At 45.4% G+C, this 14,948-nt stretch overlaps 1 protein-coding gene across 2 annotated transcripts in view; it reads left to right on the top strand.

Moving 5' to 3' along the window:
• Positions 1-6,017: 6,017 nt before the first annotated feature.
• Positions 6,018-14,948, top strand: part of ALKBH3 (alkB homolog 3, alpha-ketoglutarate dependent dioxygenase) — a 59,958-nt gene continuing 51,027 nt past the window's right edge. The window contains exons 1-4 of one of the 2 annotated variants that reach the window (XM_045013200.1): positions 6,018-6,036; positions 7,938-8,070; positions 10,558-10,670; positions 14,210-14,244. In XM_045013200.1, the coding sequence (XP_044869135.1) occupies positions 7,992-8,070; positions 10,558-10,670; positions 14,210-14,244 (227 nt within the window). In that variant the 5' untranslated portion in view covers positions 6,018-6,036; positions 7,938-7,991. Of the gene's footprint in view, positions 6,157-7,937; positions 8,071-10,557; positions 10,671-14,209; positions 14,245-14,948 lie in introns of both variants that reach the window. The other variant, XM_045013199.1, reaches the window with a different exon arrangement.

The raw sequence follows: 14,948 nt of genomic DNA, 5'->3' as shown, positions 1-14,948 counted from the left end.
TGCTTGATGTTGGTGGCTGTGAATGAAAAATTGAGACACTAATGAACAAAATCCATTCCCAAGGAGACAGAAGCTAAAACACTTGATTTATTTAGAAGAAAAGTTTACTCCTCATCTGGCCTACAATTTAGAATAGCAAATCACTAGGTGTTACTGGCCAAGTATGACTATTCATATTGGGATGCAATGTCTAAATTTCAGGACAAATTACCAGAGGAGGCAAAAGAGGAGTTTAAGGCCTTTATTAATGAGCATTGTCCAGTTCTCCACTCTTCTTTATAGGCTGCAATAGACAATGCAGACTCAGCAACTTGAGTGATGGCCATGGCCATTACTATGCATTGTGCTTCATGGCTCCAGGGATAAGGCATTCTGCTTCAAGTGCTGCAGACTATAGAAGATTTGCCAGTGAAGGCCCTAAGTTTTTCTGGCAAAACTGACAAGGCTCTGCACTCTTTTAAAAGATTCCAGGGCAACTCTGAAGACTTCAGGGATTTATACCCCTGCTGTAAAGAGGAAGTTTTTTCATCCTCCTGTCCAGTAGAGAGATCCCTTTTATCCATTATGGCAGCCTAATTACTCCAGGAGATACCAGAGGTCTCAGAAAAAGGGACTGCTTCTCCATCATCTGCTACCACTAGACATTCTTCTACCTCAAAGCAGTCTATTTGACTTCTTGGTTGAGGACCGTGAACCGCTCATGGAGAGTTCTCCTCCCTATGGCAGCAGGTTATTCCACTTCCTAAGGGTTGGATCACATCAGACCAGTGGGTTCCAAACACAGTGGAACGGGATATACTCTACAGTTTGCATCGATGCCTCCCATTCCCTGTCCCTTTCCAGTGACCAATCCCACAAGCCCATACTGATCAAAATAGTACAGTCTCTATTGCATTTATGGGCCATGCAGGAAGTGCCCCCTCGTCTTCAGGGGAGGGATTTTATTCCCAATATTTTATCATAACAAAGGCCAAGGGATGCCTCAGATCCATTCTGGACCTGCAAAATCTCAACCAATTTAAAAAAAAAAATTGTATGGTTACTCTGTCCTCTACTATTCAGACCTGTCTCCTAATGATTGGGTGCCCTCAACTTAAGGATGTGGCTATACGCCAGAGTCATTCTTAAGATTTGTAATAGAAGAGGTTCCTTATCAGTTCATAGACCTTCCGCTTGGCCTGTCTTCTGCCCCCTGAGTTCTCAAAAAATGCACGACAGTGATGGCAGCACATTTTTGAAAGATGGACAGCCAGGTGTATCCATACTGGATAACTGGTTGCTCCATGGACAGTCTAGACAGCAGGTGTAAGAAGGGGAGCAAAGGGATCAGTCTTGCTTCCAGTCCTTGGGCCTTCAAAGACAAATCATTTTTTACCAATCTCATGAGGGGGGCTGGCTCAGGGTGTCTGTCTGGCTCTGACTAGACACTTTGCCTCTCCCAAGAGCCACTGCATCCCCACAATGATGAGGAACTGCCTGAGACTGCTAGGGCATGTGGCAGCTTGCCACATATGTGACTCAGTGTGCAGATAGCACATGCGTAGCTTCAACTCACCTCTGGATCATGTAGTGGCGGTTGAAGTCAGTTAAAATCCACTGGATAGGCTGACTTACGTACATTCAACTCTCCTGTCCTCCCTGAACTGGTAGATGGACTTGGCCAAAATATGCAATGGAGTTCCCTTTGCTCTGACTCTTCCCTCAGTGACTCTAATCACAGATGCTTCAATACTTGGCTGGGGGGGGGGGGCAAATCTGTGTTACGAACTCAGGGTCTATGGTCACATCAGGATCTCACCATCCACATCAGTATCTGGGAGCTTTGGGCTACATGCCTGGCCTGTTGAGTATTTCTTCTTCACATAGCTGGCTGCTCAGTGCAGATTCTCACAGCCAGCACTGTGGTGATATTTGACCTCAATGAACAGGGAGGGCCAAGTCTGACTCCTCCCTGCCCTTCCTCCCCCTCCCCCCACTCCCTTTGCCAAAATGCATTGGGCCTTTGGAATTTTTGCATGAAGAATGGGATATCGCTGAAAGCATAATCTCCTGTCTGCTGGATTTCAGAATTCACCAGCAGACGGACTCAGGAGGTCATTCATTAGAGACCACAAGTCTCCCTCAGATCCACATGGGGTATACCAGAGTTGGACCGGTTTGCCACCTGCCAGAACAGATTCAGTTTGACAGGAGGCCTCAGCCCTGGGTCAATAATGGGTGTCTTTTTGATGTTATGAAAGGGCAAGCTTCTTTATGCTTTCCCCCATCCTGTTTAGTGTCCAGAGTACTAGCCAACATCAGACAGGACCATGCCAGTTTAATCCTAATAGCACCTGGCCTTGTCAACATTAGTTTTTCAGTCTGTTGAACTTCTGAGATCCAATTCCCCTCCCTATGAATCCGAATGTAATCTCACAAGATCATGGCCAAACTGCATCCCAGCCTTGTCAGTCTGCATCAAACTGCCCAGATGCTAAGTGGTTAGATCAAGAGTCTGCCTGTTCTGCCACAGTGCAGAGTGTTCCTTTGAATAGGAGAAAGTCTTCTACAAGATATACAGATCTTATGAAATGGAAAAGGTTTTCATTTTGGTCCTGATAAAGGAATTCCTTCCACGGCTATTATCCATTTTAACTTGGACAACCTTCTTCATCTGTCCTGTCAGTTCATTCAGGGTAAACCTTGCTGCTATTTGTTTTACCCTCCTATAGGGAAGTGGCAAATCTGTTCTCCAACCCAATTGCTATCAGGATTTTAAAAGGTTTACCTCCTGTAAAGGATTCAATCCATTCCTGGAATTTAAACTTGGTTCTATTAGGGTTTATGGGACTCCTTTTCAAACCATTGGCCATCTGTTTATTGTCCTGTCTACCAAGGAAGGTTGTGTTTTTAATAGCTATTACCTTGGCTAGGCGGGTTGCTGAGCTGCAAGCTTTTATGGCTGACCCTTTGCATACTTTTGTTTTATAAAGATAAAATGATTTTATGTGCTTACCCCAAATTTCTTATTAAGGTGGTTTTGGATTTTTATTTGAATCAGACTCTATCTGCTAATTTTCTTTCTGGAGCCTCACCCTCAAGGACGGGTACATGGGGTTCTGTTGTAGATCAATAAAACGTACATTGGGTATTAGAAAGAAGCAGCTTTTTGCTTGGCCAATCTAAGGGATTTCAGGTATCCCCTCAATTGTTTGTTTCATTTGCTGATTGTATGAAAGAGAAAACAGTTATCTCCCGGAGGATCTCCTGGATTTCTAGTTGTATTTGTTTGTTAGGACCTGGCTACTGTTTTATTCCTGCACAGAGTGCTAGCTCACTCCACGAAGGCTCAGGTGCCTTCAGCAGCTTTCTTGGGCAATGTTCTGGTTTCCAACATTTGCAGGCTATATTTGCAGCGTGGTCTTTGATTCATATGTTTACCATTCATTATGCCATCTCCCAGGCTACCTGTCCTTATCTTCTTCTAGCAGAAACTGCATGTGAATCACTTAAAGTGGAACTGATGTGCAATGAATCAAAGACAAAACAATGGTTACATACCTGTTCTGTAACTGTTCAAGATGTGTTGCACATGTCCATTCCACAACCCACTATCCTTCCCCCTGCATCCTGGTTGCTAGGTACATTGGTTTCTGCTGTGAGAAGGAACTGAGATGGCTCAGGGAAGCTCTATCCCATTATTCTCTAGGCAAGCAACACGAGTGGATAGAGGATGAATGTGCTGTCCTGACAGGTACCATGATGGGAAAAAGTTATCCAGTTCTGGTGCATGGACAACTAAAGTAGAATGGACATGTAAAATACCTCTCTTTGAACAAGTTGTGGAACAGGCATGTAGCCATATATTTAGCATCAGCAAAATCTTGCATCAGAATGAATTCTTCTCCAAACATATTGCGCTAGGTGGAGTAAGCAGCCATCCTTCCACTAAAATATAAATAGTCAGAGCTGTGGTTCTGTTAATAGCATTACCACTGTCAACACGAAACACATTCCTTTGTTATAACCATTGAATTTTTCTGCAGGCCAATTTTCATCCCTCCTGGGATTCATGAGCGGTCAGTGCTCTATCTGTAGGCATATAGTCATGCATGTGGCATAGTGAAGAATCATTACTCAGCCCTTTCTCATCTTCAAAGCATTTTACAAATCACTAATGAGTCAGGATCATAATTTCCCTCTTTGTAAAAGGAAGATAGAGAGACAGAGGCAAATAACTTATTCAAGGCTGTAGCTAGTCTAAACTTAAAACTAGCTGCAGTACCTCCCAACTGCATCCCTTCGTGGAGAACATAAATAGCTTATCTAGCTGAGGCAGCAATGGGGAAGGAAATACAAAAGCAGCCCTGAAATTGCTTCTAGCTTTGGACTTTTGAAATGGGGAACTGAGGCCGCAAGCCCCCCTGCTCACTGCCCTCTGGAAATAATCATTGGCATTTAGTAGCCAGCAGCATGATTATTGCTGTACAAACAGCAAGAGCTTCCCTGGCCTGAGGTGATGAGCCTCCAGCATAGATCAGATAATAAGTAGCTGCTAGGACTTTGGGGGCTACACTGCCAGTTCAGTGGGAGATGGGGGTAGGGTGTGCTGGAATATTGTGGGACCAGGGCAGCTGATGGGTGGGAACCTGTGCTCTACCACTGAGGCTGCAGCCACAGCTGGAAGGTTTAGGGTACCCCACTCTTTCTTCAGCTGCTCAACCCCTGCTGATGTGTTTTCTAGCATAACAATTGTGTCTGAGTGTGGGGGTGATGAGTTACTCTTGAAGTCCTTTCCACCTCTCCTTTTCCGTCGCTGGGCTATGGAAATGGATGTGGCTGGGATAGCAGGGTCTGTCTAGTTGACCATGGTTACTGGGATGAATGAGTTATAATTAGAACCCTACCAAATTAATGGTTAATTTTTGTCAATTTCACAGTCATAGGATTTTAAAAATTGTAAATTTCACGATTTCAGATATTTACGGTAAATCTGAAATTTCACAGTGTTGTAATTTTAAGGGTCCTGACCCAGGAAGGAGTTGTGGTACTGCTACCCTTCTGTGCTAGTGCTTTCAGAGCTGGGCAGCTGGAGAGTGGCAGCTGCTGGCCAGCAGCTGCCAGCTCTCAAGGCAAAGCTGCCACCAGCAGCAGTGCAGAGGAATAGCATGGTATAGTATTGCTACCCTTACTTCTGTACTACTGCTGGCGGGGCATTACCTTCAGAGCTGGGTGCCCAGCTCCCAGCAAGGCAGTGCAGAAGGGTGGCAATACTGTGAATCCCCTGCAACTCCCTTTTGGGTCAGGACCCCTAATTTGAGAAATGGTGGTCTCCCCCTGTGAAATCTGTATAGTACAGGGTAAAAGCACCCAAAAGACCAGATTTCACTGTCCCAGGTGCGTTTTTTGTGGTAGTGAATTTGGTAGGGTCTTAGTTATAACGAGGGATCCTAGAAATACATTTGTGCCTTAAAACCAAGGATTTTGAATTTTTACAGAGTATTTTTACATTTTGTGGAAAAAATAAAAATATTTACACTAGAACCCTGTTTATCTGAGTCCCCAGTATCCTGCTTAACTAAACCACCACCTGCCTGAGAGTGGCGCCTGTCAGCCTAGGGTGCGTGGGGACTGGAGAGTGGAAACTTGGCTACAGGGGGTTCTGGTGCAGATCAGTAAAAGATGCGCTTCACCTGCTACCGGTTGCGGCGAGGAGAACGCGCTAATGATGGGGGGTTGGAGGTTTTTGTTTTGGGGGCGAATTTTGGATTTTTATATCCCCGCAAAGCGCAGTAGGAAGCCTGGTTCTAACGGGGCAGCGCGGCCAGGGACCGCCAGCGGCCGTGGGGTGTCATGGGAGAAGCGGCTTCATGTGAAAGGGGGTTGGGAGGGTTTCTAGCCCCTCGGGGCTGCACGGAAGCGTTGCCTCGGAGTCCCCGTCCCCGTCCCCCGGCGGCGGCGGCTCTGGGCGCCGGGCTGGACACGCGAGACGCCGCCGGCCCTGGGCGGGGCCGAGCCGCCTTCGTTTAAGGGCGGGCCCCGGGCAGGACGGAACTGGTGCGCGGGGAAACGGAGCCGGGTGGCCCAGGAAGCGGCAGCAGCAGCAGCAACTTCCGGGCGGAGCGGGGCTGGGGCAGGTCTGGGCGCCGCGCTCGGATCCCCGCGCAGCTGGGCAGGGTGAGGCGCCGCCGAGCTAACCCCGCGCTGCCCCAGTGGGGGCCGGGCAGACAGATGCTGCCCCTCGGTGGGCGGGAAACCGCAAAACCCTGAAGGGCGCAAACGCGGGTGGAGCTGGGGCCCGGCCCGGCCCGACCCTCAGCCAGGGCCTGGCGGGCCTCGCTACTCCTGCGTTACTCCGCGCTCATCCAGCGCTGCGCTCCCAAGACCTGTAACCGCCTCCACTCCCACCCTCCTCTGCATCCTTCACCGCCATTGCACGCCGCCCCGTGCACCCCCCTTCTCTGCTGCATCCTGCCCTGCTTCCCCCTGCACCAACTCAGCTGCACACACACCCCGGCCGCCCCATGCCCACTCTCCTCTACACCGCTCCCCACCGCCTGCACTGTTCTGCAACCCTCAGACACCTCCTTTCACACTCCTGCCCCATTTCCCTCCACACACAATTCCCTTCATTTTGCTCCTCCTCACCCCCCCTCCCCACGCAGGGGTGCTAGTACTGGTGCAGTGGTAGCACCCCCTGGCTTGAAGTGGTTTTCATCATACATAGGGTTTATAGTTTGTTTTTTTTAATGTCTTTCAGCAGCCCCACTATACAAATCTTTCTAACACCACTGCCCACGCATGCTCTCACACTTTCACCAGTATTTATTCCCTCTCCTGTGCCCCCTCATGCACACACATACATAAACTCCTCCTTGCCCCCAATAGACGCACAACTACTTCTCCCAACACTCCCCTCCACCAACCACCACTCCCTTGCACCTGTGCGTGCACACACACACTCACTCTCCTCCTCCATGCACACGCAAACAGTCTCTTACACATGCACAGATGTGCCCACTTAGCTTCTCTGGTGCTCTGGGTGCTGCATAGTAAAACTAGAGTAAGTTAAGTAAAACTTAACTGCAGTTAAGCATAGGCACAGCCTATTGCCTAGTCATTTGTTGGTTTGTTTTATTTAGGATTGTGTATTCATTCCCTCCCTCCATCTGTTAGTCTTTAAGGTGACACTGGATGCCTTGTTGTTTTCATTCCCTCCCCGTATTTCTTTTTCCTCTCTGAGGAGGTACCCTAGTTACTATGGCAACATAGATGTCATTAGACTAGGCGGTGCTAAGTAACATCCGCAAGGGCAGCATAAATTCTGTTTATAGGATATTCTGACACAGCTAGCAGGTTTGCAAAATGTACTAACCTAAAGGAACACTTTCATGGCCACATGTTTGAAACAGGTGCCTAGCTTGCTGTCTGTCTAGAAAAGATGTGGAATGTCTGGACATGCATAATACAATACTCAGATATAAAATCCCCCTCCTCCCCCCCCCTTGCAGGGGGATGTGTAGGTCATCTCCCTGTAGAGTTTATGGATTAGAAAGCAGCATTAGGGAAGAGTGTAAGAAAAGAAGTAAATAGTGAGGAAAGGGACATTTATAGGAAATCAGAATTACTTACTGAGGTCTGCCTGGGCAGGTTTTGTTGGGAGGTAAGCAGTGCCTAATTTGTAATGAAAGAGGTACCAGGGCTCAAGAAAATTATGTGCCAGGGCTCAAGCAATTTTTTTACATTCATAACTGCTGCAGCAAGACCAGAGGTGCTGGGGCTATGAACTGTCAAGCCCTGGAACAAATTAAACAGTGGGGTTAAGGCAAATGATGACGTCCATAATGTGTAATGCACCAGCTCACTAGAAAAGTGTTTCCATAAAATCTGTTGATATTTTAATACTGTACTTGGCTGTAAATTGCCTAACCAACTTGTTTTTTATGTTTGAAACACAGTGGGGCGCGGGGAATTAGACCAGTCTAAGGTGCTGGAAGATGCTGTGAAAAAGCATGGAAGATAAAAGACGGAAAGCCAGAGTACAGGGTGGTTGGGCTGGACCTGTTAAGAGCAGAACAGCCTCATATGCAGGCAAGATATTGTGTATTTCTTTGTGTGTTCCTGGTTATGTTAATCTTTTTTTCTCCTGTCTTTTTAAATTTTTCCCTAATATTTTATAGAGATATTCTAATCCTGAATGAATTTGATTTCTTGTGTGATCCTGGACACATCATTTGATTCAAGTAGCCCAGCTGGAATATTGGAGAAAGCTATAATTTCCATGAGGATTGATACTATAGTTTAGCTGAGTTGAGCTGCCTTGAGGAAATTAATTATATAAAGACTTACTACTCATCTGTGACCCAGACATTTAGTATTATAGGGGAAGCTGGTAAGAACACCTGTAGCTTGGCTGTCTAATGCTTTGCATTAGAAGCCCATGTTTTTTCTAGCACGGGGTCGGCAACCTTTCAGAAGTGGTGTGCTGAGTCTTCATTTATTCACTCTAATTTAAGGTTTTGCGTGCCAGGAATACATTTTAACGTTTTTAGAAGGTCTCTTTCTATAAGTCTATATTATATAACTAAACTATTGTTGTATGTAAAGTAAATAAGGTTTTTAAAATATTTAAGAAGCTTCATTTAAAATTAAATTAAAATGCAGAGCCTCCTGGACCAACGGCCAGAACCTGGGCAGTGTGAGTGCCACTGAAAATCAGCTTGCGTGCTGCCTTTGGCCCACATGGCTTTGGTTGCCTCCCCCTGTTCTAGCATATAACTTTGCCACATTGTAACATGAAGATTGAAACTTTCCATGCTTGCCCTCTGCCTCGTGCAGATTTATTTATTTACTTATCTGTTTTTAAATTTCAGAAAAATAGATTATCTATTCTGAGAGAGAAGTTAGGGGAAACAGGTAGGGTAGTTTTGCCAGTGTTAATTTTTTCCCAGCCATTTATTTGAAGAGCTCTAGTATTTTCATGCTTTGAATAAGAACTTGAAATTTGGTAAGGTAATAGTCCTGAGGTGAGAGAGAGCTTTTTGCTACCCCTGTAGAAATGTACTGAAATTTGCAGACTTAGAAGCAAGGGAAAGTCTCCATTTGCACATGTAGAACTTGTTATAGACTTACTTTTAAAATCTCTATACATTCTGTCTGCACTGAGGCAGCTACTCCCTACCTTCACTGAGCCTTGTGCATACTAAGCATAGAACTAGTGATCCTGCCTTGGTGGACAGTGCTGCAGCAGCAACAAAATACCATTTGGCCTAGGGGAAGGTGTGCAGGAGGAGACCTTCCACTGGCTAGTGTTAATAATTCCATGCTCTTCACACTCATTATCAAGAAAGTCCTTATATCTCTGTCTTAGCAAGCAGACAAATCTGATTCCCAAAATTCACGTTGGGATGACTGAGAGGTTGCACAAGGACACTTCAGAGCTGGGAGTAGAATTCAGGTTTCAAAAATGGTAGACCCAGGTCTACTCCACAGCCTCTTTGCCTTTTAGAATGATGTGCCAATCTGTGTGGGGCTGTGCTCTCCATAAGTGTTGTCCAAACTCCTCTGCAGAGCCAGAAATAGAATCCAGGATGCCTGATTCCCATGCTTGCAAAAAACTAATTATGTAAGTCACCCCAATGTATATTGTCTCCCACTAGTGGCTGATTCATACAGAGGATCACAGCTTATAACCAGTTTCTTCTGTAGCACAAATTGTAGTGGTCTGTGCTGGGTATCCGGGTTCCAGTCTTGCTGATGACCAATACCAGAGTGGGGGTGCTCAGTATGTTTCCACATGAAATGTGGGAGCATGTGTAATTCTGTGGGCCAGTTAATGATAGAAAGGTAAGGGAGGTGTCATTTGATTGGTAAAAATCTACAGAATCAAAATGACACCTCCCTTACCTTGCTATCGCTAACTTGCCCACAAAATGAGATTTTACTACATTATGCTCCCAGACTGTGATGGAATTCTCTTTTTTTTAGTTTTTTTTTTAACTTAGAAAATTACACACACACAACTGTTAAAAGAGCATTGCAAACTGAAGTGCTCCGAAGGTAGGAAATGCTGGAATTAAAGTTGCCTCTATCACCTTAATTCAGCCCCCCGGTGTGTAGATTTTTTTGGGTATGTAATAAACACATTTCCTAAATATCTTTTGAGTAGAACCATAATATTCCCTAAAGCCATGCCACTCATATTTTCAGCACCATAGGGGGATGAGCTCCTTGATGGAAAGCCTCTACTACCTTTAACTTACCATAAACAATGACCACTATGATTTTAAATGACTCTTTTTTGTCAATTGGGTTGAAACAATTTTTATTTACTTCAGTTTATAAATTAGTAAAAAATGCTCCAGTCCTAGATTTTAGGTGCTTTTAATGATTATTATAAACACGTCTGACTCTTCCCTTGCTTTTTTTTAAAACTTTGACGTAAGGGGGAAGTCCTTGAAAACTGAACAGTGATTCCATTAGTTGTCCCTTACTGGAATATTGGGTTTTCCGCATAGTGAGATGTTCAATTCTCTGATTCCACTATTTTGCTTGAGCCTGTTCTTTTCTTTGCCTTAGCTCCAGGGGCTTCTGCGGCCAGGAACCTTGTGTCAGTGGGCACTGATCAGACCTGGATGAGAAGAGAGCAGCTTTCATCCAAAAGACAATTTGTGTTTAAAGAACCAACAGAGGTAAAAATGTAGATGAGTGTCCTGTCATTTCATCTTTTTGTTGATAAGTGGAAAAACAACTTATTTTTTAAATTAGTTGGCTGTATGAGGAGTAGTTCAAGAATACAGATATCTCAGTCCAAGCTTTTTGGGCCTCTATAACACACACTTTACAAACATTTTGCATGTGTGGCTTACAGAAAGCTAGGATCATCTTAACTGACCCCAAATATTTTGATTTTCATTCTCTACCAATCAGTGCCACTTTGTTCAGCAAAAGCAAATAAAATATTCCGGTCTAAAGCCAGAAAAGTGAGCTCTGCCTATTGCTCCTTCTGCTGGGAATGCTTCGTTGGCAGCATAGTCAACTTCTGACTTCTGGTGGGCAGAGGAGAGTTAAGATCCAAAGTTTCAACCCTTACCTCTTGGTCTGCCAGGGGATTACAGGGTAATGTGCTCACCCCAGTGGGAAGTGAGTTTCTTGAATGGAATTGGAGATTGGTTGCTTAGCCTTGTAAGACTGGAAAGGCAGTGCCTCACTTTTTTCTTGTAGCTGTGCCAACATGCTCTCTGAATGGGACTACATCCTGCTTTGGCGACCAGCTTGGTCGCCAAATATGGCAATATGGCAGGCGACCAGCTTGGCTTAACAGTGAAATCCTTGCTCGTCTTAAACACAAAAGAACAGCTTACAAGAAGTGGAAGATTGGACAAATAACCAGGGAGGAGTATAAAAGTATTGTTCAGGCATGCAGGTGTGAAATCAGGAAGGCCAAATCACACTTGGAGTTGCAGCTAGCCGGAGATGTTAGGAGTAACAAGAAGGGTTTCTTTAGGTATGTTAGCAACAGGAAGAAAGTCAAGGAAAGTGTGGACCCCTTGCTGAATGAGGGAGGGAACCTAGTGACAGAGGATGTGGAGAAAGCTAGTGTACTCAATGCTTTTTTTGCCTCTGTCTTCACAGACAAGGTCAGCTCCCAGACAGCTGCACTCTGCAGCACGGTATGGGGAGGAGGTAACCAGCTCTCTGTGGAGAAAGAAGTAGTTCGGGGCTATTTAGGAAAGCTGGACGAGCACAAGTCCATGGGGCCGGATGCGCTGCATCCGAGGGTGCTAAAGGAGTTGGCCGATGAGATTGCAGAGCCATTGGCCATTATCTTTGAAAAATCATGGCGATCGGGGGAGGTCCCGGATGACTGGAAAAAAGCTAATGTAGTGCCCATCTTTAAAAAAGGGAAGAAGGAAGATCCAGGGAACTACAGGCCAGTCAGTCTCACCTCAGTCCCTGGAAAAATCATGGAACAGGTCCTCAAGGAATCAATCCTGAACCACTTAAAGGAGGGGAAAGTGATCAGGAACAGTCAGCATGGATTCACCAAGGGCAAGTCATGCCTGACTAACCTAATTGCCTTCTATGACGAGATAACCAGCTCTGTGGATGAGGGGAAAACAGTGGATGTACTATTTCTGGATTTTAGCAAAGCTTTTGATACAGTCTCCCACAGTATTCTTGCCAGCAAGTTAAAGAAGTCTGGGCTGGATGAATGGACGGTAAGGTGGATAGAAAACTGGCTAGATGGTCGGGCTCAACGGGTAGTGATCAATGGTTCCATGTCTAGATGGCAGCCGGTATCAAGTGGAGTGCCCCAAGGGTCGGTGCTGGGGCCGGTTTTGTTCAATATCTTCATTAACGATCTGGAGGATGGTGTGGACTGCACCCTTAGCAAGTTTGCAGATGACACTAAACTGGGAGGAGTGGTTGATACGCTGGAGGGTAGGGATAGGATACAGAGGGACCTAGACAAATTAGAGGATTGGGCCAAAAGAAATATGATGAGGTTCAACAAGGACAAGTGCAGAGTCCTGCACTTAGGACGGAAGAATCCCATGCACTACTACAGACTAGGGACCGAATGGCTGGGTAGCAGTTCTGCAGAAAAGGACCTAGGGGTTACGGTGGACGAAAAGCTGAATATGAGTCAACAGTGTGCCCTTGTTGCCAAGAAGGCTAATGGCATTTTGGGTTGTATAAGTAGGGGCATTTCCAGCAGATCAAGGGATGTGATCATTCCCCTCTACTCAGCACTGGTGAGGCCTCATTTGGAGTACTGTGTCCAGTTTTGGGCCCCACACTACAAGAAGGATGTGGATAAATTGGAGAGAGTCCAGCGGAGGGCAACAAAAATGATTAGGGGGCTGGAGCACATGACTTATGAGGAGAGGCTGAGGGAACTGGGATTGTTTAGTCTGCAGAAGAGAAGAATGAGGGGGGATTTGATAGCTGCTTTCAACTACCTGAAAGGGGGTTCCAAAGAGGATGGATCTAGACTGTTCTCAGTGGTAGCAGATGACAGAACAAGGAGTAATGGTCTCAAGTTGCAGAGGGGGAGGTTTAGGTTGGATATTAGGAAAAACTTTTTCACTAGTAGGGTGGTGAAGAACTGGAATGGGTTACCTAGGGAGGTAGTGGAATCTCCTTCCTTAGAGGTTTTTAAGGTCAGGCTTGACAAAGCCCTGGCTGGGATGATTTAGTTGGGTTTGGTCCTGCTTTGAGCAGGGGGTTGGACTAGATGACCTCCTGAGGTCCCTTCCAACCCTGAGATTCTATGATTCTATGATTCCTCACATGGAAGGAGGTTTACTATGATGAGGCAAACTGAAAATGGTATAGTTGAATGGGCCCTCCAAGAGTGACATTTTCGTGAGGGAGAGAAGCTGGTCTCACTGAGACAACTGGAATGATTATCAGGACAACATGGTTGCTGATGACTTCCATTCTAGACTTAAGCCCTACTATGTAGGTGCCGACTATGTGGGTGCTCTGGGGCTTAAGCACCCACCGAAAAAGACTAGGGGGTGCTCAGTACCCACGAGCCACCAATAGGTGCAGGAGACATGTACATGGCTCACAGTGAAACCAGAAGATGGAAAGCATCCACCAGCAAAAACAAAAGTTAGTGCCTGTTTCCCCCCCTACCCTTCCTTTCTGTTGCAGTGGTAACGATTAAACCACTTCTGGCTTTCACAGGAGACAACCATCCCAAGCTATGCAGGGGATTTTAGACTAGTAACTCTTGCTGGCTAGTCTCTCTTAATATTTTTTGCTGCTTGTCTGAAACTGGAGAATTGCTCAGCCCCTCCCTCCAGGGAGTCGCTTCTGATTTTTAATCTGTGAAGGCAGGGAAAGGGATTCTCCAGTCTCAGCTGGTGTCCAGCATCTATATGAGCAAACCAATTCTCCTCTAGCTAGCCATACTTGCTGTAATTAGCAGGTGACTCCAAAGAAGTACTAGCTGCTGGTGGGTGTTTAAGTGTGATACTATCACAGTTCCAAAACTGCCAGAGAATATATCTGTGTGTTGATTAGCATTTCAGTACTGAGGGGCAGGCAGGTGTTGAAATCCTAAATCCATTCTACTGGAGGTGGAGCTGGGACTAGAATCAAAGCCCCTGTGAGGTATCTACACAATCACCACAGGTCTAGGAGTTCAGCCCTGTATAGCAGAGGCATGTCAGCCCATTGGTGTACTTACTTATCTGGTTTTCTTGTTGCCTGTCAGGTGGAACGCAAAGCTCCAGAGCCAAGAGTAATAGAGTGAGTATAATACTGGATTCATTACCCTCATTGTGTTACTTTCTCCTCCCCCAGCTCATGGTGGGATGGACTAGATGGGTCTTCTGCGTTTCTAATTGCTATACCCCTGGAAAGAATTTTCAGTACAAAATATGATGTCCAGACTCAACTCTTTGATCCAAAACAGATTTTATATTCAGTAAAGTCCAAATCAATTTTCATTTGTTTTAATTGTTTTGTTGGGTTTGTACAAACCAGTAGGAAAGAACAGTGGGGCTTTGTAATAAATTGGTCAATTATTCATAATGGTTTTGGATCTGTGCAAAGGTGGTAGGATCAACACACATAGCTTTCTCCCATCCTCTTTATTCTTTTGCCATGACAATGTTGTTTCTATGCTTCGGGTTTGTAACATGTGGGGATAAGGCGTTAGGTTGGGTGTATCTGGAGGTTTGTAATCCAAAACTAGTGTGTGTTCGGGGGTGGGGGTGGGGTCTCCACACTGAAGAATTTTTCTGCTTTTCTATTCAGAACAGGAGCAGATTCAAGTATATTTTTAACACTTTGGTCAGTGTGTTAATGGTGATGATGAAGGTCCCTAGATTTAAAACCTGTTTTTCCTTCCCAACAAAGTTAGCTTGCTGTATATGTATTATCAATTCTCCCTTGTTAACATATTTATCTGGAATGATCCTTAATATAAACTGTTTTGGAAGTTACAGCTT

This window comes from Mauremys mutica, chromosome 4 (assembly GCF_020497125.1).
Source record: "Mauremys mutica isolate MM-2020 ecotype Southern chromosome 4, ASM2049712v1, whole genome shotgun sequence".
Lineage (NCBI taxonomy): Eukaryota > Metazoa > Chordata > Testudines > Geoemydidae > Mauremys > Mauremys mutica.
The sequence above is the reverse complement of the archived record's forward strand: the minus strand, read 5'-3'. Positions and strand labels throughout refer to the sequence as shown.